Here is a 24,889-nt window from a genome sequence, read left to right as displayed (position 1 = left end):
AAGCGTATTGAATATCGCTCTCAGCTCCAAAATGTTTATCGGGAGAAGAGGTTCTTCCCGAGACCATAGGCCCTGAGCTTTCAGGGAGCCCCAGACCGCACCCCAGCCTAACAGACTGGCGACGGTCGTTACGATGATCCACTCCAGTCTGCGGAAGCACATTCCCTGAGACAGGTGATCCTGAGACAACCACCAGAGAAGAGAATCTCTGGTTTCCTGGTCCAGTTGGATTTGAGGAGACAAATCTGCATAATCCCCATTCCACTGTTTGAGCATGCACAATTGCAGTGGTCTGAGATGAATTCGAGCAAATGGGACTACGTCCATTGCTGCTACCATTAATCCGACAACCTCCATGCACTGAGCTACAGATGGCCGAGGAATTGAATGAAAAGCTCGGCAAGTACTTAGAAGCTTTAACTTTCTGACCTCCGTCAGAAATATTTTCATTTCTACCGAGTCTATTAATGTTCCTAGGAAGGGAACCCTTGTGAGTGGGGACAGAGATCTTTTTTCGGTGTTCACCTTCCACCCGTGAGACCTTAGAAAGGCCAGAACAATATCCGTATGAGCCTTGGCTCTGGGAAAAGACGACGCCTGAATCAAGATGTCGTCCAGATAGGGTGCTACTGCAATGCCCCGCGGTCTTAGAACCGCTAGAAGGGATCTTAGCACTCTTGTGAAAATTCTTGGAGCAGTGGCCTTCTTAAGACAGAGCTATCAAGCTTTTTAGGAAAAACTGGTAGTTTGGTTAAAAATGCCGCAAGGGAATTATCCATGACTGCTGCTAATTGTTGTAATGTAATAGGGACCATTGCGCTAGAGGTCCAAGGCATAGCTTGCGCGGGCGTGACTGGTGTCGACACATGGGGAGAGGAAGGTGGACTATCCTCATTACCTTCTGTTAAAGAATCATCTTGGGCTACATTTTTAAGTGAAATCACGTTATCTTTAAAATGCATAGATACATTAGCACACTTTAAACACAAATGTAAAGGGGGTTCCACCATGGCTACTAAACACATAGAGCAACGTCTATCTGTAGGTTCAGACATGTTAAACAGACTTAGACAGCAGTTAAAGACTGAAAAATACAATTTGAGAAAAAACGGTACTGTGCCTTTAAATAATAAAAGCGCACACTTTTTTACTAAAATAATCAAAAATGATCCAATCTTTCTGAAAATTTCACCACACGATCTTAATGCTTGGTAATAGTTGCACAGCAAATATCAAGTCAATTAACCCCTTAATGCCCGAACCGGAGCAACCTAAAGCTGACAACCGGTTAGCAAACTACAGCACCATGCCACAGCAATCTGCTGTGGCCCTACCTTGCCCCTGGGGATTAGTTGATGAAAAATAAGCCTCTATGAAGTCCTCAAGAAGTTTTAGGACGCTCCACGTGAAGCTGCATGAAGCTGTCTGCAAAATGAAGAGCGCAACTGAGGCGCGAAAATCAGGCCCCCTCCCTCTCCACTCCGGAGTTGTGGGGCCTTCAAAACCCTGAATAGGTGTCCAAAATACTGCCATGTGGAATAAAACCCCAAATAACACTCCAAAAGTGATAAAAACCATGTATAGTGATTATATTTTACTAAAAAATAATCGATTAAAAGGCATATCCACACCCCACTCACCCATGACACCAATTTTCCAAAATACTGAATTGCTATTAGGTATGCATCTTTCACTGGGGGACATACACTACAAAGAGCTGGGGTTTTCATCTCCACTGGTAGACTTCCTTTCCCAGGGGAAACTTAGGCCGAGACAGGACCTGTCTGAGGTTCTGGAGGGTACATTTACTAACTGGTTAAAATACTCCCAACTGCAACACCTGTTACGAGTCTCCCCACATAGTTCTCAGCTCACACGCGCTCTCACCCCATTCGAAGTGCTTTGCAGAGCTGACACTACCTCAAGAGGAACTCTAGCTCTGTCGAGACGAATTCTAGATCACTGTGCACATAAAACATTACCGACATACACTCAGTCCTGGCAGGAAGAATTGCACCGAGGCATTACACCAGAGAACTGGTATAAATTATTTGACTTTACTGGTAGAACATCGTCCTCTCCCCAGATCCTTGAAATGAACTATAAGATTCTTTCAAGGTGGTATATGACACCTGTCAGATTGAAAACGATATACCCTGAGGTTTCTTCCTTGTGCTGGAGGGGATGCGGGGGTGTTGGAACTCTATCACACATATGGTGGTCGTGCCCTCACCTGCAAACCTTTTGGGATTCTCTAGAAAGGGTACTACGCCCGTTACTGGGTAATACATTTAACTTTAACCCAATGATTATATTGTTCAATGCTAGGCCTCGGATCCCTTGTAAACTCAGGCTTTCTCTACTTCAAATCTGTGTAAACGGAGAAAAGTCCCTAATTGCCAGAAAATGGAAATCCCATATTACTCCAACGGTTACGGAATGGGCAGTTAGAACACAAGAACTCATTCTTCTGGAAGAATACTCCTATCTCAAACAAAATAGGCATGACACGTTTTTAAATATAAAACTTTATTGGGAATCGCTGCAGGTTCCAACATAATATTGACCTTATCTGGGCTCCTACCCACTGACTGCGTACTATTTTGAAAGATGGGTGCTACTAGAGAGATTACCTCATCCCCCACCCCTATTGGATCTTCTCTTCTTTCCCTCTTCTTCCACTATGTTCTTCCCTCTCTTTTTCTTGTTTTTGCTCCCCTTCTTCTTCTCCGATTTGTTTTTTTTTATTTAATTGTTGTAAAAAAGGGTTCCCTCAATCTCAGATGGACAGATACTAAAGTTAGCCTTTTAGAGGCCTATGTCGATTATATGCAAATCCTGTCCTTATTGACTCACAGTGGAGGTCGCATTTCGTGTTTGTAACTTATAATTGCAACCGGACGGAATCCAACAGTATGCTATTGTATCATGTTCTGTGTATCTCCTGTCATGTTTTGTGAACCTGTTCAATAAAAACTTTATATATAAAAAAAATAATCGATTGCCCTTTAACAGTGTCCACCAGTCATTTAGCCCTGTTAAATAAGCCTTCCTTCTATACTGAGTCTCAGAATATGGCTTACCTTCCCCACATGGGGATTCTTGTCAGTCTTCTAGCATTACTAAGTCTTGACTAGAAAAAGATGACTGAACATAACTTGTAGCAGTTAAGCCTGCAAACTGTTGCCCCCAACTGAAGTTTTCTTGGTACTCCTCAGTCCTGCGTGGGAACAGCAGTGGATTTTAGTTACAACATGCTAAAATCATTTTCCTCTCAGCAGAATTCTTCATCACATTCTGCTAGAGAGTAAATAGTACAAACCGGCACTATTTCAAAATAAACTTTTGATTGAAGATATAAAAAACTACAAATCTAACACCACATTCACTTTACCCTCCCGTGGAGATGCTACTTGTTAGAGAGGCAAAGAGAATGACTGGGGGGGGGCGGAGCCTGAGGGGGAGCTATATGGACAGCTTTGCTCTGTGCTCTCTTTGCCACTTCCTGTAGGGAATGAGAATATCCCACAAGTAAGGATGAATCCGAGGACTGGATACACCTTGTAAGAGAAACACAATTTGAAAAAAGCGTTACTGTGCCTTTAAGAGATAAAAAGAGCACACAATTTTACAAAACGGTGAAAAATGCAGCAATCTTTCTGAAATTTTCACAGTATGTAGCTAAAGCCTTAATAAGATTGCACCCCAAGTTTCAAAACGATTAACCCCTTAATGCTCAAACCGGAGCAGCCTAAAGCCAACACCTGGTTAAATCACTACAGCACCTTGCCACAGCCTTGCTGTGGCCCTACCTTCCCTTAGGGATCAGATTTGGGGGAATATAGCTTCTTTTAGGCCCTCAAACATCAGCAGGACCCTCCATGTGAAACAGCATGAACTTCTCTGCAATTCTAACTGTGCATCTGAGGCAATTAGGCCCCTCCCACTCTACTCCGGAGCTGTGAGGCCTAGTAAATCACTCCTAAGTGACTAAAAAACAGCCATGTGGTAATAACCCCAGAAAAAAAAACAAAAAGGGCTTTCAAAGTGTCTTGCAAAACGATTTTTCCTTAGCCAAACAATCGATTGCCCTGAATAAGTGTCAACCAGTATATTAGCCCTATTATGTAAGCATTCAATTCCTTACTAAGTCTGTGAACATAGTTTACCCTCCCCTCATGGGGATATTGTCAGTCCTTCTAGCATTATCTCAGTCTTGTCTAGAAATAAATGACTGAACATACCTTATTGCAGATCACCCTGCAAACTGTTCCCCCCAACTGAAGTTTTCTGGTACTCCTCAGTCCTGTGTGGGAACAGCAGTGGATTTTAGTTACAACATGTTAAAATCATTTTCCTCTCAGCAGAAATCTTCATCACTTTTCTGCTAGAGAGTAAATAGTACAAACCGGTACCATTTAAAATAACAAACTTTTGATTGAAGATAATAAAACAACAATTCTAACACCACATTCACTTTACACTCCCGAGAGAGACCCTAGTGCTTAGAGCCAGCAAAGAGAATGACTGGGGGGTGGAGCTAGAGGGGGAGCTATATGGACAGCTTTGCTGTGTGCTCTCTTTGCTACTTCCTGTAGGGAATGAGAATATCCCACAAGTAAAGGATGAATCCGTGGACTGGATACACCTTGCAAGAGAAAGGTGGGTTAAAAGGGACATAAAACACCCTGAGATTGCAATATAAGCTCTTTATGTGATTTAATTCCTCTAAATAAGGTATGTGGTTGTGGGGAGAGGAGGTAGCAGACAATGAAAAACAATTGCAGCAAACAAGGGTCAAATGTATTTGGAAATCTCACACACTCAACTGTTACATTAATCTACAGCAAGAGAATACAAAAGTCTTTAATTAAAAAGTGTTTTATGTCCCTTCAGCCGCCCCCAAAGCCACACAAAAAAAAGCTTGATGTCTAAAGAATGATTAAAACAGACAAAACAATTTATTTTAAAAATAATTTCCCTCCCAACAACTGGTACAGAAAAACAAATAAAAAAAATAAAATAAAATAAGAAAAACTCTTTAGTTGAAAGAAGTCATTAAATAAATAATGTTTTTGTTTGTTTTTTAGTATGATCTACAATCGTTAACATAAAGGCGTAAAATACAAACAGGAAGAGGGGATTTCACAGGAACCCCTCATATGTAAGAATATTTACCTTTGGGGTCCGATTAAATACTCATGATAAAAATAATATTAAACTTGTTAGAATTATGGTCAGGAAACGTTCAAGCTTTTAACACTGCTAATAATTGTGGGGTTTTGAGACATATCCTTTCCCCAAAATATATATATATATATATATATATATATATATATATATATATATATATATATATATATATATATATATATATATATATATATATATATATACACACACACATATATATATATATACACACATACATACATACATACAAACACACAGTATAAATATATATATATATATATATATATATATATACACACACATATATATATATATATATATATATATATATATATACACACATATATATATATATACACATACATACAAACACACAGTATATATATATACACACACACACACACATATATATATATATATATATGTTATTGGTAAAGTCAGATATTGGGTAATCCTAGAATTACCAGGGTGAAACGGACATTATCTAAGCAGCTGTGGGTAAAGCCCAATGTATGATCATAAATCCCCTCAGAGTGCGGAGTCACCGCATCAAACATATGTAGCATGTTCCCCCATCTTCATTAACTGTTTTGCCTCCACCTGGGGTGTTCAAGGGATGCAAAGCCCCCTTGTAAACCTCATTCCCCAAGGTTCACTTGGGGTGGATACCAGAGGATCAGCGGGGCACCTTTCTTGAACCCCCCAGGCGGAGGCAAAAGAAATAGTTTAGATGGGGTACTTACAGAACATCAGGCTTTACCCACAACTGCTTGAGTAATCCCCAGGTTTTTAACTTTACCTGTAACATTATATATATTTATATATATATATATATATATATATATATATATATATATATATATATATATATATACACAAACACACACACACACACACACACAGGCATACATAAACATACATATATATTTATATTTTTAAACCCCTTCACAGCCAACAGCCTGCAACATACAGAAGGAGCTTATATGACTGTGCGTTAAGATGCCCCCCTTCATATAAAAATCTCATGATAAATTTTACCTACACATATGGCAGCAAGAGTTCGCTTTTACACATTTTATGTTTCCAATACATTTCCTTTCAAAAAATTCACACATTTATCAAGCAGTTTTGGTTGATATACAAGTGTAAATATGTGTATTTATGTTTATTATTTATGCGAATGACACACTGAGAGCTGTGGCTGTACCAAGACAGCGTGTGTATATTCTGTAAGGCCTGCAAAAGTCAGAATTTTCTGCAATTGAGCATACACTGATTTGCCTCAGGTCATTACTCTAAAGTGTCTATGGGTTCAGTAATATTTGCTACATCTGTATATACATAAAATATAAATATATTCCTTTACACATACAAAAAAAAAATTCCAAAGTAACATTCCAAATTATTAATATTCAATAAAATTCAAATCCAATTCTATGAAGCTATTCAAGCTTCATTTAGGAAACAATCTTGTGATTTAATTATTTTATAACCCAGCAGAGGAAAACTAGGGCAAAGAGGATCAATTCTTGCTGGACCAGCATCAATATACTGAATTAATAGGACATACAGGAAGATTTCATAGTGATTCTTGTTTTGAAATTGCAGTTTATCCCAATAAAGATGACATTTTGTTACTTTTAAATGCAAAATAAAAAAAACTTAAGGCTTCAAAATATGGATTTGAATTTCAAATAAAGTTAACTTTTTTTTTTGTTTGTTTTAATGATTTTTGAGACCATATAAAATGTGCGCACATACGCATGTACACACACATTTACAGGCACACATTCATCCATTCACATACGCATCACATACAAAGACGTGTCTTGCAGTTATAGTCGGTACATGTTCCTGAATGTTGTGTGTGGTGAACTGGACCGTCATGATGAAGCATTAAAATAATGTAACAGTGTTTGAGGGCATCCAAACCACTTCCTCCCATTACTTGCGACACAGGAAACGAGCCCCTTTCCCAACCAATCATTCACCCAGTCATCCCACTTCAGGAGGGAGTGATTCCACACTTCCTCTTTCACCCTGAGTTGTGTGGCATTAGAGCACTAGTGGAATTGCGACAACTAACCACTGGAGTGCTCTATTGCCTTAAGTCACATATAATAAGTCAGACAGCAGATTAAAAAAAAAAAGTACAGAGGCAAGTACTTGAGTGATCCCTAAAAAGCAATTGAATAGGATCAGAGAACAAACACCTCTGAAATAAGAGTGTCCCACGTACACACAAGCAGCGAGGGGTTTCCTCTTGTTCTGCCAGAGTGGCTGCCACTAAAACCTATTTCCTGATAAAATAGGATTTTTCAAATTAAATGTTAGATGAAATGTGTGAGAAATTGTCCAGCTAACCTCCCATCTCTGCTATAAGAGCTGCAGGAGTTGGAGCATTCCTAGAACCTGTTGCGTTTACGAGAAAGGAGGCGGCATGTTCAGTGTATCCACGACAGCAGTCCAAGCAAATCTCTGTTCCCGCATGTTCCACTAGATAGATACAGAACTGCAGGAGGGAGATGGGGAAAATGAAGCTTCACAGAAATGTTTTCTGGTTGGTCAAGGATCATCTTATTGTTAATGCTGTTTGGTGGGCAGGCTAATGCCTGTAACCCTGTATATTTCCAGTAAGGGGGTAGGATTATGGCTGCCTACCACTTCTTAATATATCTTTACCAATAACTATCCCCACTGGTCCTACAGTTGTTCCCTGTTGTTTATAATCAATAGGGCAGAAGATGCAATCACCTTGGGTTCCTCTTCCCAGCCTGAGGTCTAAGTGTCCCACGGTTCCTACCGTTATGTGGCCACATGAGCAGGAGATGGGATGGACACAAACTCTCGTAGGATATTCCGAGCCATCTCAATGTTGTTATGAGCAATTACAAGTGCCTTGTTAACATCCTGCTGGGAATAACCCTGGCTCAGCAAGCTCTCAATCTCGCTGGAGAGTGGAGCTGGAGCTACTTCCCCACCAGTCGTTGGTCTTCGTTCTGAATTCATTCTGCGAGGAAATGGTTTTGGTGGGCGCTCAGGGACCTGAGAGAGCTCTGGAAATCCTGAAATAAAACATAATGTCATAATCTAATACCATGAAGCACTACCAATAAATTGTATATTCACATTACAAACTGTAGAAGCTGTAAGACGTCTTAATTTCTTAAATTCAGTATCTCACTCACATATGCCAAATGATCTGCCAATGATGTTGTAATGTAATTCATAAATTATTTCGCAAAATGTACTGGTAAGGCATGTTCACCAATGTTTTCCATTTTAAAGTGATGGTAAACTCTACTCTTTATAAAAACAGATCTGAAATGTTAGTGATATTTTAGATGGAGTTTAATTCATCAGTTGTAATGCAGATTCGCTATAACTTTTTAAGTTAGATCTGAAATTCAAATTCCCTGCACTCCGCCACCCATTTCAAAAGTAAAATTTTCTGTGAGCTAAAGGTTTGAAATATTGTCCAATCAGCACTCTCCCCTTTGGGCGCCCTTTTGTTGTAGCTAGAGTGCTGATTGGACAACACTACAAGCCATTAAGTCACAGAAATAAATGACTTTTGAAGAGGGCAGCAAAGTGCAAGGTATTTGAATTTCATATCTATATGAAAAAACATAAATTTATACTTACCTGATAAATTCATTTCTTTCATGGTGGCGATCCGTTACATATGGGAATTACATTCTTACCACTAGGAAGCAAAGTCTCCCAAACCAAAAGAGCCCTATAAAACCCTTTACACCTCACACATACCTTAGTCTAACTTATAGCCAAGTAGTGAGGTTAAAAAGGAATAAGTGCCAAAAATGAGCAGGGAAAAAAAAAAGATCAATCCCAAGAAAAGGGTGGGGGGCTCGTGGACTCTTGCCACCATGAAAGAAATGAATTTATCAGGTAAATATAAATGATGTTTTCTTTCATATGGGTGGTGAGAGTCTACTATCCGCTACATATGGAAACTAATAACCAAGCTGTGGAAGTCTAAGGGTAACCATAAAAGAGAGATTGAAAAAACAGATTTTTTTTTTGAGATGAGAAATTAAATCTACAACCCAAAAGAAGAAAATAACTTCTAATAAATAAAAAATAACCGGTATAATCAGTAAACTGAGACCACTGCCTGAAGGATGCTTCTAACAAAGGCTGCTTCAGAGGAAACAACTTCAGGCAAAAAGAAGACAATACAAAAACTCTTCTAGCAGAAGAGAAAGTAAAGAGAGGCAACACTTTCCAAGAAAGCAGTGTAATGCCTAATACATGTATAGGCTCAAAAGGAAGAGCCTGCAAAACCCTTTAACACTAGGTTAAAACTTGTAGAAGGAGAAATAGGCTTGATAACAGGTTTAATTTGGACAAGGTAGTGAGCAGAATAAGTAATATCAGGAAGACTAGCAATCTTCTGAGAAATAAAATCTTACGAGCACAAAAATAGTGACCATGTATAGCACTATTCATGTTCCTCTCTGCACACCCTGCAGCATGTGTAACTCATAAGTGTCCAGGAAAACATGGCCGAGGTGGCAACCCTAGTCCCAGGGCCATATATACATAATATATAGACAGACTTTTCATTGCGTAATTGAACAAGATCTTATACATTTATCACAGCAGATACATCATAAAGGTATGATAACTTGACTAAGAATGAAGTTACAGCACTCAATAAGCTAAACAATAACCCAGATTTGGTGATTGCAAATTCAGATAAAGGTGGGTTCCATAGTGGTCCTCAATAAGCAACAATATATTGACAAAGCTTACAGACAACTGAATGATTCTGAAACAAATGGTAAATTGACTTTTAATTCCACCAACAAGTTCTTAGGTAAATTTAGGCACTTATTAGATACTGGGGTTGAACTGTCCGTATTAACGAGTAAATTGAGTGAATACCTATATGTAGATTCACCTAGAGTACCCCCTTTCAAACATCTACCCACAATTTACAAGTCCCTTTCAAATCCCCCAGGCTGTCCGATTATATCAGCCATCTGTTCCTTGGGGGATAAGTTAGGAGAGTGGCTTGATGCCCAGTTACATCCTATAGTGCAATCTCTCCTAGGGTTTCTGAGAGATACCAAACTTTTGAATAAACATGAATGGGGAGAAAACTATTTATTTGTAACTGAGGATGAAGTATCCCTTTATTCATGTGTTCCACACAATTTAGGCATTGCAGCTACTAAAAGAAAGTTAACTAAATATTCCAACTATGATGATGATACAATATTTTTCATCCTTGAAGCTATAACATTCTTATTGAATCATAATTATTTCATTTTTAATGGAGATTTTTTTTATTCAAAGGAGATGCACAGCGATGGGGGCAAAATTTGCCCCATCGTATGCTAAATATATATATGGCGGGTTTTGTGGATGAAGCTTTATTCAGTAGTTTTAACATATAGGAAGAATATAAGGTTTTATACACGCTACATTGATGATATGCTATTGATTTGGGATTGTACTGTAGAGACCCTAAAATGACTTTGTTTGACATCTGAATAATAACAGTGGTAATCTGAGCTTTACTTTCAGCTACTCGAGAGTTCATATACCTTATTTGAATGTCAAACAGACATTGTGAGAGTACTGTGACGTCAGAGGTTTTTAGAAAGGAGATCTCCGGTAACACTATTATAAGGGCAGACTCCTCACACCCATACCATATCAAAAAGGGAATCCCCAAAGGTCAATATATACATTTGAGAAGAAACTGTTCAAATCTACACGACTATTGGCATCATGCTAATGATCTTACTGAATGCCTATGTGAAAGAGGTTATGATAGAAAAATACTTGGGGAGGTGTCTAAACTAGTTGCTAATATGGATAGAGTGACACTTTTGAAAGATGGTAGAAGGAAAAACACTAAAAAGGAAGGAATTTAATTACTACCTACAGTAGACAATACAGAGAAATATGTAATATCCTCAAAAAAAGATTACATATCTTGGATAGGGTAAAAAACACAAATAATGGGAGTCCCTTGAACTAAGGATAAATGGTATATCGTGTCTATAATACGGGGAATAAAAGTACTACCGGAGCCTTAAGAAAGGTTGAAACGTTTAGGCTGTTTGAACCATCCGGTGAGTACTTTTATCCCCAGTATTATATGCATTTATCTACAGGGTTGCACTATTTTGTGTTTTGTTGTTTTCCATTTAGGTACTTATTTAGAGAGAAGATTTTTTTGGACCTCTCTCCATTGAATTTTATCATCTGTGGATTTCTGGGATCTTCATCTTTTCTTAATGAACTTTTTTGGTGTTACTAGAACTATTCTTTGAACTTTTAGTGCCGGCATGATACTATTTCTAATCTTGGTATACCAGAGGTACTTTAGACTATTAGTGTTCTTGTATTTGATATGTTTTTTATGCATACGTTGATGTATTGAATATGTAATAAACTTTTTTAGGCATGATATACCATTTACCCTTAGTTCATGGGACTCCCCTTATTTGTGTTTTTTCTATATCTTTTTACACTCCGTTAGGCACAGGAGTGTTGTTTTAATGGTGGTTTGGTATACTAGCAGGCTCTACATACTGGTACATATTTTCTTTGTTCTATCTTGGATAGGGATAAAGATGGGGTTTCTAAAACGTGTAATTTCATCACACGGAGATCTAGGACGATTTGTGACATTGTCAAGAGAAACTTTGGGGTTAAAACAAATGAACAGGGTTTAAACAAAAGCTGGTTATCCCCTAAACCTTGTTTCTTTAAAGGGATACTGAACCCACATTTTTTTTGTTTGTGATTCGGATAGAGCATGCAATTTTAAAAAAACTTTCTAATTTACTCCTATTATCAATTTTTCTTCGTTCTCTAGCTATCTTTATTTGAAAAAGAAAGTCCAGAACACTGGACAGCACTTATTTATTGGTGGATGAATTTATCCATCAAATCAGCAAGAACAGGTTGTTCAGCAAAAATGGGCCTCCATCTAAACTTACATTCTTGCTTTTCAAATAAAGATACCAAGAGAATGAAAAGCATTTGCTAATAGGAGTCAATTAGAAAGTTGCTTAAAATTGCATGCTCAATCTGAATCGCAAAATTAAACATTTGGGTTCAGTGTCCCTTTAAGTGTGGAGGGAGGCCATGCAAACGTTATGGCTATGCAAAAGTTGGTGACACCTCTGTGTCATCGCAAACAGGAGAAGAGATTAAAAAACACAACCGCATTGATTGTAACTCTACTTTTGTTGATTATTTGATTACATGCAATTACGGCTGCACGATTAATCGCATATGCGATTTAAAAGCGCAATTAATCACCGCAATTTAAAAACCGCAAGAGTAGGCGATTTTTTATTAAAAAAAAAGAATTGTCTGTTCGTCATGAAAACGGAGGCGGAGAGGTAGGATGAGAGGCGGACCAGTGTGTGGCCGTGGGAGGACCTGAGAATGCCTGCGAAATGGCCATTAATGCAGAGATTGCAGTGTGTGTGGGAGCAACAGGCCTTCAGCTGGGAGTGGGACATGCGCTCAAAGCTGTGAGCAATAAAGTGAGTAGTGTACTTAAACTTTAAAGTGCCTTTTTTATTAACTTCTGTGACGTATAGCAATGATTACAATCCCTGTCTGGGTCAATTTTAAAATATATTTTAAATATATATATATACAGGTATACCCCGCTCATACAGCGGGTTAGGGACCGGAGCCCCGCTGTAAAGTGAAAACCGCCTTAAAGTGAAACAAGGCAGTTTTAGCTTTCTTTTCAGTGTTTAAAATCCTGAAAACATGTTTGAACTAACATATATTAGGGGTGCAATAGTTCTATGTTTAGTTTAACACTAGCACAGCAAGTATTCAATTAATATTCAATAAATACTGTACCTGTAAAATTGTGACAATTACTGTAGTAAAATTTGCCAGACTATAGCACTGAGACACAGATTGCACTGCAATGCTATAAACAGAGTGAACTAAGCATAACAAAATGGTGCCATTCACTTTTCTAGCAATCTCACAATGAGTACAGCACTGTTTCAAAATCCTTGGAGGTTGAACGTCAGCTCCACAAAGCGCTGTATTAGCGAATCGCTGTAAAGTGAAGCGCTGTAAAGTGAGGTATACCTGTATATATATATATATATATGTCAAATATATATGTCAGCACAGGCAGCTAATTTTATTTTAACTATTTTGTGGCTTGCATTTTTATGCTGCCAGTGTATTGGTCATTAAGCAACATGTACATTAAGATTCTGTTGTGTTAAATATTTTTTTATTTATTTAACACAACATAGTCATTTAAGAAATCGCAATTTTCATTTTTGCCCGTATCGCCTAGCCCTACATGCAATATATGTAATTTTTAATACGTAGGACTCACCTCTAGGATGTTGAAAGATAGGATTAGGGAACACCTGCTGTCTCTTGAAGCTGAAACTCCCAAAACACCTACACCTAAACATTTAGCTAAATATGGCGTCCTGAAAAATGCCTTCCTATAACAGGGTATAGAAATGGTTAATCTGGGTCCACAGGGAGTTAACAAATTTGCAGCTTTGAGGAAGAGGGAGGCATACTGTATCCATACCCTTAAAACAGGTTGTCCTTTAGGCATTAACAAAATAAGTGATGTCAAATTGTTCATAGATAATGGATAAGAATTTGAGACCCTAGGTATTCATGCCTTATATGCGTACAATACAATTTTTTAGTGTCAAATAGGAAGTACCACCTTGTGGTTCTGACAATTCCCATGTATAGCATTTATCTTTTATACAATTGTATCTTACTACCTAATGGTATGTGCTTCCTAACATCTATATAGACATTTTAATAGTAAGGGAACTCAATGTCTATTGTCTATATGCCATACGTTTAATTGATCTTTATGTAATATTTGGAACCGAGTGTAAAAATGGAATCTTGTTTATATTTTTAGGAACTTTTTTAACACTTTATTAATTTCTTATGTTTTGGAGAATTGTTGTTTCTATTCAGACATCTTTGGATGATGATTAACATTGCTTGAATGTGATTGGCCAATTAGGACAACTCCAAATAGTTATAACGCTGTGTGTAACACCTGTAAGTCAGCTCTGATGAAGTGCCTTGTCGGCATGAAAGGCGTCAAGCTGCTAACATCTGAAAGCTGTGCCCCTAATGTTTTTATATTTTGGATTAAAATAAACGGATGTTTTAACCTATTTAACCTATTTCCCTCCTTTCATCCTTTCTCTTAGAGCTGGCTGTGCCGATATCATTGACTTTTGCTTCAATTTGTTTGTGGACGTGAAGGAGAGCCCTTTCAGCTACCGGTGCTTATCCAGCATTGGCGGGACCATAGCCGATTGCTAAACGGAAGACGAACGCACACCTGGTGGTCAACCCTGGATCCAGTCCGCAAGGCAGGTCTCCGTGGGTAACTTACCTTTCACATTATGGAGAAGTGGATTCACTCACATGGTGACTTTAGAACAGTATACATACAATGCTGTGGCAACTTTGACTTCAGTTTGGTGAGCTGCTTGTATCTTCCTAAAACAATATGACCCTTTTCAATTCTCCGTTTTACTCATGATTAAATGGCAGGTAAAACATTAGTTGTGTCTGATTTTTCAATTATAGTTACAGTTATTTGTTTCTTTGATACTATAAAGACAGAGGTATACGTGATGTGGGAGGGGTTTTTGTAATGGATTGTGGACTCTCGTCACCTATATGAAAGAAAGTATAAGTTATAGCGCATCTTCATTACAACGGATGAATTATACTCCATATAAAATATCACTAAGATAATGGATGTATTTTTATAAAGGGGAGAGTTTAATATTGCTTTAAAATTGTTAAATAAAAACACAGCTGATTACAATCAAGATTGAATAACTGAACAACCTACTGCATTGTACAGTAGCAATTATCCTTGGCAGGGGAGGATTTGATAGATCAATGAACAGCCCAGCAGACATATACAAGAAACATCAATATCCGAACATATATAAAGTTACAAAAACATAATTTCATTTATTTCATGGTGGCTAGAGTCCATGAGCTAGTTACTGATGGGATATACATGATTTCTACCAGGAGGAGGCAAAGTTTACCAAACCTCAAATGTCTATAAATAAACCCCCTACCTCACTCATACCTCAGTTTAACGTATAACCAAGTTAGTGAGGTGTATAAAGAGTAAAAGCATAAAAAAGAGGAACAGGATAAAAAATGTGCTTTAATACAAAACAATTATAACCCCAAAAAAATGGGTGGGTCTCATGGACTCTCGCACCATGAAAGAAATTAATTTCTCAGGTAAGTTGTTACATAAATTATGTTTTCTTTAATCTAGGTGGCGAGATTCCATGAGCTAGTGACGTATGGGATATAATACCCAAGATGTGGAAGTCTACGAGTCACTAGAAATGGAGGGATAAAATAAAAACAGCTATTTACGCTGAGAAATTAAATCCAAAAACAATAAAAAATAATTCTGCAAATTTATATCCATGCTCCTATATATGACATATATATATAACAGGCTTGAGAGAATGGGAAACAGAGCAAACATTTATAAAAAAGAAAATGAATTCATAAAATAATGCTTCATGAAAGCTCTCTAAGTGTTGACAGAGAACACTAAATGAGCTGGGGCGGAGCTTATAACAGCAACATTTTGGCGGGAAAATTGTAGTGCCAAAAAAAACAAAAAACAGTGCAAAATGGATGACATCACACTATGACATAAATAGCATCACATGCGTGACATGCAAAGCTGAGGATTTATAATACACCTATCACTCTAAAAAGCAGGTAAGACGTTTGATTGTAAATATAAAAAAAACTAAATCCTCAGACTAACATAATACTTAGCATCCTAATTTATAAATAAATTACTAGCTCCAAAAAAAACCTGTAAGTTTTACCGACTCTACCAACCTTGACAAATATTTAGCCACAAATAAAGTCGCTAAAAAAGAGCACCGAATCACTGACTCAAGGCACGTATACAAACAATATATAACAACTTTACCGTGTAAGACACCCATCCACATACAGCAGACAGCCAAACCAGTACTGAAACTTATCAGCAGAGGTAATGGTACAAGAGTATATTGTCGATCTATAAAGGGAGGCAGCAGATGAATCCTTGTGACCGATTTACAGAGAGCCTTATGGAAAGCTTTCCCATAGGCGAAAACATGGTATCATCAGGCAATACTGCCTTCACATCCCTCAGACAAACACTGCACTTAGAGAGGAACTGGGCTTCAATATGCTTAGAAGCACCTTTCACTGTAGAAATCAGCACATCTTGCTTCACCACCTCCTAAGGAGGCAAAGTTTGTAAAACTGAGGTATGAGTGAGGTGGGAGTTGTATTTATAGGCATTTGAGGTTTGGGAAACTTTGCCCCCTCCTGGGTAGGAATGTATATCCCATACGTCACTAGCTCATGGACTCTCGCCACCTATATGAAAGAAATAACTGTAGAGAAGTCTTATACATAATTTACTGTATATAAAAGTGTGTGTGTGTGTGCGTAAAAAAGGGCTTGCACTCACTGGATTTGTGAAAAAAAGTGCTTTTTATTGGCACATCAAAAAACAAGTAACGTTTCAGTCTGATGAAGGGGTGATTGATCCCCGAAACGTTACTTGTTTTTTGATGTGCCAAAAAAGCACTTTTTTCCACTAATCCAGTGAGTGCAAGCCCTTTTTTTTTTTTTACTTCTAATCCTATTTTTTGCCTGCACCCTGGTAGTTTATATATATATATATATATACTCCTATTGCAGCATTGACAAACACACATTTTGGACTATATGCTAAACATATTATCTGAAGGAATATTATATATCCTAGAAAGGGCAAGAATATGTTATTCCTCTAGGGCTTTAGGAACACCATTGGTGCTTAGACTGTTACTTCTGAGTGGGGAAATGGGGGGCAGAAGAGAGAGAGAGACGAAAAGTAAAAGTGGAGAAGAAAATAGCATTAAAAAATGGAGAAAATAATCAAGAGTAAAAAGATATGAGAGAGGGAAAAGAGAAGATATGACCTGAGAGATAAGGGAGAAGGTAAAAAGAGAGATTGAAGAGAGAAGGGAGGGAGAAATATAAGTAAGAGAGAAGAGAGAGATGATGAGAATAATAAAAAATCTCCAGGCTTGCTATGAACTTCCATGACTGTCTCTCCATTCTCTCACTTCAACAAATTCCTATTGTCTTACCCAGAACCACCAAGTTGATGTTGCTAACTGCTATGCACTTATTTTTGTTAAACTCTTATTGTATCTAGCATTATTTAATTTAAGGTATAAAATAAAAAATATTAAAATGACTGCACAATAATGTGTTTCACAATACCAAAACATGCAAAGAGGGGGTGGAGTAGTGGGTGTGGGCAGGTAGTGGATAGGATCAGAAGTGGCGAGTAACATTTTGGCCTGGCTAGTAACTTACAACCTGAAATTTTGAGCCCTGTATGTATGTATGTATGTATGTATGTATGTATGTATGTATGTATATATCTATCTATATCTATCTATATATATATATATATATATATATATATATATATATATATATATATATATATATATATAATCTCAAACAAAACAACTTTTACTGTGAAAAGTGACTTTTCGGGGGCAAAGTATCCCCTTCCTCAGACACAGTGTATACAAATTCAAAGCAATATATAGCCACAAACAAGCTAAACCCCACCCCCAATTAGGACCAAAAAGCCAAATGGTTGTCATGGTAACACCTTATCATATAGTAAACATAAGTGTAAAATATATTATAAACATATTAGTCTGAGTATCAATATAAACAATCAGTGATAATATAACAGTGCTAATCTGTGACAGGATAAATGTAACAAGCAACAGAGATAATCAATGCAGGCACATGATCATATTAACAGAACAATTATACATCATGTCATGACTTTGACGATACTTTGTTATTAACATACCATGTGGAAGATAAAGCAAACATAGAGAATTGTGCAACCGGAATCTTTTGTTTGCTGTATTCATATTATCCACTAGCACCCTGGCAGTTGTTGGACTAAGTGAGAGTGCTCTTTCCTGCTAAATATATTTATCTTGTTGATGCACCCACAAGTAGTGTAACCTCTTCCCACTTGGACTTCCATATACACTAGCACTTTCACTACACTGAGTAACAAGACCACAATATGAATACTGACGTGGAGGACACACAGATTCTTACCTTCACAGAGAATGATGTGGCTAGAATACTATTTGCTCTTGATGAAGAAATGGCAAGTGAGGATACAGCCAATGCTATTTACCTAGCGCTACTTAAATTGAAGAAAAAGGAGGTGGATTTTAAACTACACGTAATATATCCCTTCGAATACGACAGGAGAAAATTCTGTCACTCGACTTAATACTATTAGTAACCAAAGAACTGAGAGCTCTTTTGGAGAAAGTAAAAAATTAGATACATGAGTGTGAATCTAAGAAAATCCAGGATCTTAAGGATGACACCTCTGAGCCATGGCTTGACAAGTTAGCTACCCAAATCAAAGAGTATAAAGATAATCTCATCCAGTTTAAGAACAGGAAACTGCAGACTGTATGCAAGGTCACAAGGATAACAGTGTATTGATGGCTAATAGGGGGTGATAATCGGAGACCCCACATACAGAGGAGAAGACGTCAACGCTACTACACCAAACAGTCACTTCAAACTGTGGACAGCAGCTCAGGCTCCGACAATGACATGCCTCAGGGAGGCAGTGGCCCCTCTGAGGCCTCTGGAAGTGGGCAACATTTTTTTCAGGAGGTCACGACAAGAGCCGGCCAAAGGAAAAAAAAAAAGAGGGGGGAGGCCCCAGTTACGGAGGGGGGGCCGGAGAGAAAAAACATAATTTATGCTTACCTGATAAATTCCTTTCTCCTGTAGTGTAGTCAGTCCACGGGTCATCCATTACTTATGGGATATTAACTCCTCCCTAACAGGAAGTGCAAGAGGATCACCCAAGCAGAGCTGCTATATAGCTCCTCCCCTCTACGTCACACCCAGTCATTCGACCGAAAACCAAACGAGAAAGGAGAAACTATAGGGTGCAGTGGTGACTGGAGTATAATTTAAAATTTAGACCTGCCATAAAAAACAGGGCGGGCCGTGGACTGACTACACTACAGGAGAAAGGAATTTATCAGGTAAGCATAAATTATGTTTTCTCCTGTTAAGTGTAGTCAGTCCACGGGTCATCCATTACTTATGGGATACCAATACCAAAGCTAAAAGTACACGGATGACGGGAGGGACAGGCAGGATCTTTACGCGGAAGGAACCACTGCCTGAAGAACCTTTCTCCCAAAAACAGCCTCCGAAGAAGCAAAAGTGTCAAATTTGTAAAATTTGGAAAAAGTGTGAAGTGAAGACCAAGTCGCAGCCTTGCAAATCTGTTCAACAGAGGCCTCATTTTTAAAGGCCCAAGTGGAAGCCACAGCTCTGGTAGAATGAGCTGTAATTCTTTCAGGAGGCTGCTGTCCAGCAGTCTCATAGGCTAAACGTATTATACTACGAAGCCAGAAGGAGAGAGAGGTAGCCGAAGCCTTTTGACCTCTCCTCTGTCCAGAATAGACGACAAACAGGGAAGAAGTTTGTCGAAAATCTTTAGTTGCCTGTAAGTAAAATTTCAGGGCACGGACAACGTCCAGATTGTGCAGAAGTCGTTCCTTCTTTGAGGAAGGATTAGGACACAATGAAGGAACAACAATCTCTTGATTGATATTCCTGTTAGTGACTACCTTAGGTAAGAACCCAGGTTTAGTACGCAGAACTACCTTGTCTGAATGGAAAATCAGATAAGGAGAATCACAATGTAAAGCAGATAACTCAGAGACTCTTCGAGCCGAGGAAATAGCCATTAAAAACAGAACTTTCCAAGATAACAGCTTGATATCAATGGAATGAAGGGGTTCAAACGGAACACCCTGTAAAACGTTAAGAACTAAGTTTAAGCTCCATGGTGGAGCAACAGATTTAAACACAGGCTTAATCCTGGCCAAAGCCTGACAAAAAGCCTGAACGTCTGGAACTTCTGACAGACGTTTGTGTAAAAGGATGGACAAAGCTGAGATCTGTCCCTTTAACGAACTAGCGGATAAGCCCTTTTCTAAACCTTCTTGTAGAAAAGACAATATCCTAGGAATCCTAACCTTACTCCATGAGTAACTCTTGGATTCGCACCAATGCAAGTATTTGCGCCATATTTTATGGTAAATTTTCCTGGTAACAGGCTTCCTAGCCTGTATCAAGGTATCAATCACTGACTCCGAGAATCCACGCTTTGATAGAATCAAGCGTTCAATCTCCATGCAGTCAGCCTCAGAGAAATTAGATTTGGATGTTTGAAAGGACCCTGCACCAGAAGGTCCTGTCTCAGAGGCAGAGACCATGGTGGACAGGACGACATGTCCACTAGATCTGCATACCAGGTCCTGCGTGGCCACGCAGGCGCTATTAGAATCACCGATGCTCTCTCCTGTTTGATCCTGGCAATCAATCGAGGAAGCATCGGGAAGGGTGGAAACACATAAGCCATGTTGAAGACCCAAGGTGCTGTCAGAGCATCTATCAGAACCGCTCCCGGGTCTCTGGACCTGGATCCGTAATAAGGAAGTTTGGCGTTCTGGCGAGACGCCATGAGATCCAGATCTGGTTTGCCCCAACGCCGAAGTATTTGGGCAAAGACCTCCGGATGAAGTTCCCACTCCCCCGGATGAAAAGTTTGGCGACTTAGATAATCCGCTTCCCAGTTCTCCACGCCTGGGATGTGGATCGCTGATAGGTGGCAAGAGTGAGACTCTGCCCAGTGAATTATCTTTGAGACTTCCATCATTGCTAGGGAACTCCTTGTCCCTCCCTGATGGTTGATGTAAGCCACAGTCGTGATGTTGTCCGACTGAAACCTGATGAACCTCAGAGTTGCTAACTGAGGCCAAGCCAGAAGGGCATTGAAAACTGCTCTTAATTCCAGAATATTTATGGGAAGGAGACTCTCCTCCTGAGTCCAAGATCCCTGAGTCTTCAGGGAATTCCAGACAGCGCCCCAACCTATCAGGCTGGCGTCTGTTACAATCGTCCAATCTGGCCTGCTGAAGGGCATCCCCTTGGATAGATGTGGCCGAGAGAGCCACCATAGAAGAGAATTTCTGGTCTCTTGATCCAGATTCAGCATAGGGGACAAATCTGAGTAATCCCCATTCCACTGACTTAGCATGCACAATTGCAGTGGTCTGAGATGCAGGCGTGCAAAGGGTACTATGTCCATTGCCGCTACCATTAAGCCGATTACCTCCATGCATTGAGCCACTGACGGGTGTGGAATGGAATGAAGGATCCGGCAAGCATCTAGAAGTTTTGTTAACCTGACCTCTGTCAGATAAATCTTCATTTCTACAGAATCTATGAGAGTCCCTAAGAAGGGAACTCTTGTGAGTGGCAATAGAGAACTCTTTTCTTCGTTCACTTTCCACCCATGTGACCTTAGAAATGCCAGTACTAACTCTGTATGAGACTTGGCAGTTTGGAAACTTGACGCTTGTATCAGAATGTCGTCTAGGTACGGAGCTACCGATATTCCTCGCGGTCTTAGTACCGCCAGAAGAGAACCCAGAACCTTTGTAAAGATTCTTGGAGCCGTAGCTAACCCGAAGGGAAGAGCTACAAACTGGTAATGCCTGTCTAGGAAGGCAAACCTTAGATACCGGTAATGATCCTTGTGAATCGGTATGTGAAGGTAGGCATCCTTTAAATCCACTGTGGTCATGTACTGACCCCTTTGGATCATGGGTAAGATTGTCCGAATAGTTTCCATTTTGAACGATGGAACTCTTAGGAATTTGTTTAGGATCTTTAAATCCAATATTGGTCTGAAGGTTCCTTCTTTCTTGGGAACCACAAACAGATTTGAGTAAAACCCTTGTCCGTGTTCCGACCGCGGAACCGGATGGATCACTCCCATTAGTAAAAGATCTTGTACACAGCGTAGAAACGCCTCTTTCTTTATCTGGTTTGTTGACAACCTTGAAAGATGAAATCTCCCTTGTGGAGGAGAAGCCTTGAAGTCCAGAAGATATCCCTGAGATATGATCTCCAACGCCCAGGGATCCTGGACATCTCTTGCCCAAGCCTGGGCGAAGAGAGAAAGTCTGCCCCCCACTAGATCCGTTTCCGGATCGGGGGCCCTCACTTCATGCTGTCTTAGGGGCAGCAGCAGGTTTTCTGGCCTGCTTGCCCTTGTTCCAGGTCTGGTTAGGTTTCCAGCCTTGTCTGTAGCGAGCAACAGTTCCTTCCTGTTTTGGAGCAGAGGAAGTTGATGCTGCTCCTGCCTTGAAGTTACGAAAGGCACGAAAATTAGACTGTCTAGCCCTTGGTTTGGCTCTGTCTTGAGGCAGGGCATGGCCCTTACCTCCCGTAATGTCAGCGATAATTTCTTTCAAACCGGGCCCGAATAATGTCTGCCCCTTGAAAGGTATGTTAAGCAATTTAGATTTAGAAGTCACATCAGCTGACCAGGATTTTAGCCACAGCGCTCTGCGCGCCTGAATGGCGAATCCGGAATTCTTAGCCGTAAGTTTAGTTAAGTGTACTACGGCATCAGAAATAAATGAATTAGCTAGCTTAAGGGCTTTAAGCTTGTGTGTAATCTCATCCAATGGAGCTGTGTCAAGGATCTCTTCCAGAGACTCAAACCAAAATGCCGCCGCAGCCGTGACAGGCGCAATGCATGCAAGGGGTTGCAATATAAAACCTTGTTGAACAAATATTTTCTTAAGGTAACCCTCTAACTTTTTATCCATTGGATCTGAAAAGGCACAGCTATCCTCCACCGGGATAGTGGTACGCTTAGCTAAAGTAGAAACTGCTCCCTCCACCTTAGGGACCGTTTGCCATAAGTCCCGTGTGGTGGCGTCTATTGGAAACATTTTTCTGAATATAGGAGGGGGTGAGAAAGGCACACCGGGTCTATCCCACTCCTTAGTAACAATTTCAGTAAGTCTCTTAGGTATAGGAAAAACGTCAGTACACGTCGGTACCGCAAAATATTTATCCAACCTACATATTTTCTCTGGGATTGCAACCGTGTTACAATCATTCAGAGCCGCTAACACCTCCCCTAGTAATACACGGAGGTTCTCCAGCTTAAATTTAAAATTTGAAATGTCTGAATCCAGTTTATTTGGATCAGATCCGTCACCCACAGAATGAAGCTCTCCGTCTTCATGTTCTGCAAATTGTGACGCAGTATCAGACATGGCCCTAGCATTATCAGCGCACTCTGTTCTCACCCCAGAGTGGTCTCGTTTACCCCTAAGTTCTGGCAATTTAGATAAAACTTCAGTCATAACATTAGCCATGTCTTGTAAAGTGATTTGTAATGGCCGCCCTGATGTACTTGGCGTTACAATATCACGCACCTCCTGAGCGGGAGATGCAGGTACTGACACGTGAGGCAAGTTAGTTGGCATAACTTCCCCCTCGTTGTCTGGTGAATTTTGCTTAACATGTACAGAATGGCTTTTATTTAAAGTAGCATCAATGCAATTAGTACATAAATTTCTATTGGGCTCCACCTTGGCCTTTGAACATATAGCACAAAGAGATTCCTCTGTGTCAGACATGTTTAAACAAACTAGCAATTAGACTAGCAAGCTTGGAAAATACTTTTCAAATGAATTTACAAGCAATATAAAAAACGTTACTGTGCCTTTAAGAAGCACACAAAAAAACTGTCACTTTGATATAACAATGAACCGGTTTAGTTATAGCAATCAATTTTTCATATGAAATGCATTAAATTAGCAAAGGATAGCACCCATCAGCAAATGGATTATTAACCCTTTAATACCAAAAACGATTGACAAATCAAATAAATACGTTTTTATCACAGTCAAAGCACAGTCTCACAGGTCTGCTGTGAGTGATTACCTCCCTCAAACTAGTTTTGGAGACCCCTGAGCTCTGTAGAGACGTCCTGGATCATGCAGGGAGAATAAGGAAGACTGTGACTGAATTTTTAATGCGTAGTAAAAGCGCCAAAATAGGCCCCTCCCACTCATAATACAGCAGTGGGGAAGCTCATTAAACTGATTTTATTCAAAATAAACGACAGCCAAGTGGAAAATAATGCCCATAAATTTTCACCAAGTACCTCAGAGAGAAAAACGATTAACCTGCCAGTAAACGTTTTAAATATATGAAATAATAATAAAAGCCTGTTGCTAGTCGCTATCACTGCAGAAAGGCTATAAGTTATATGTATACCGTATTTTCTTAGTGAAGTGCCATTCCCCAGAAATACTTTAGTGCCAACATACATACATACATAACAGCCTGATACCAGTTGCTACTACTGCATTTAAGGCTGTACATACATTATATTGGTATTAGCAGTATTTTCTCAGTCAATTCCATTCCTTAGAAAATAATATACTGCAACATACCTTTTTGCAGGTGAACCCTGCCCGCTGTCCCCTGTTCTGAAGTTACTTCGCTCCTCAGAATGGCCGAGAACAGCAAATGGATCTTAGTTACGTCCGCTAAGATCATACACAAACTCAGGTAGATTCTTCTTCTAATACTGCCTGAGAAGAAACAACACACTCCGGTGCTGTTTAAAACAACAAACTTTTGATTGAAGTAATAAAAAACTAAATTTAATAACCACACT

The 24,889-nt window shown here is 39.2% G+C and overlaps 1 protein-coding gene across 1 annotated transcript in view; it reads right to left on the bottom strand.

Moving 5' to 3' along the window:
• Positions 1–6,252: 6,252 nt before the first annotated feature.
• Positions 6,253–24,889, bottom strand: part of CBL (Cbl proto-oncogene) — a 171,556-nt gene continuing 152,919 nt past the window's right edge. Inside the window, exon 16 of the mRNA XM_053691356.1 lies at positions 6,253–8,258. Within this exon, the coding sequence (XP_053547331.1) occupies positions 7,999–8,258 (260 nt within the window). The 3' untranslated portion in view covers positions 6,253–7,998. The remainder of the gene's footprint in view (positions 8,259–24,889) is intronic.

This window comes from Bombina bombina, chromosome 8 (genome assembly GCF_027579735.1).
Source record: "Bombina bombina isolate aBomBom1 chromosome 8, aBomBom1.pri, whole genome shotgun sequence".
NCBI lineage: Eukaryota > Metazoa > Chordata > Amphibia > Anura > Bombinatoridae > Bombina > Bombina bombina.
Note: the sequence above shows the minus strand (reverse complement) of the source record. Positions and strands in the feature narration are given on the sequence as shown.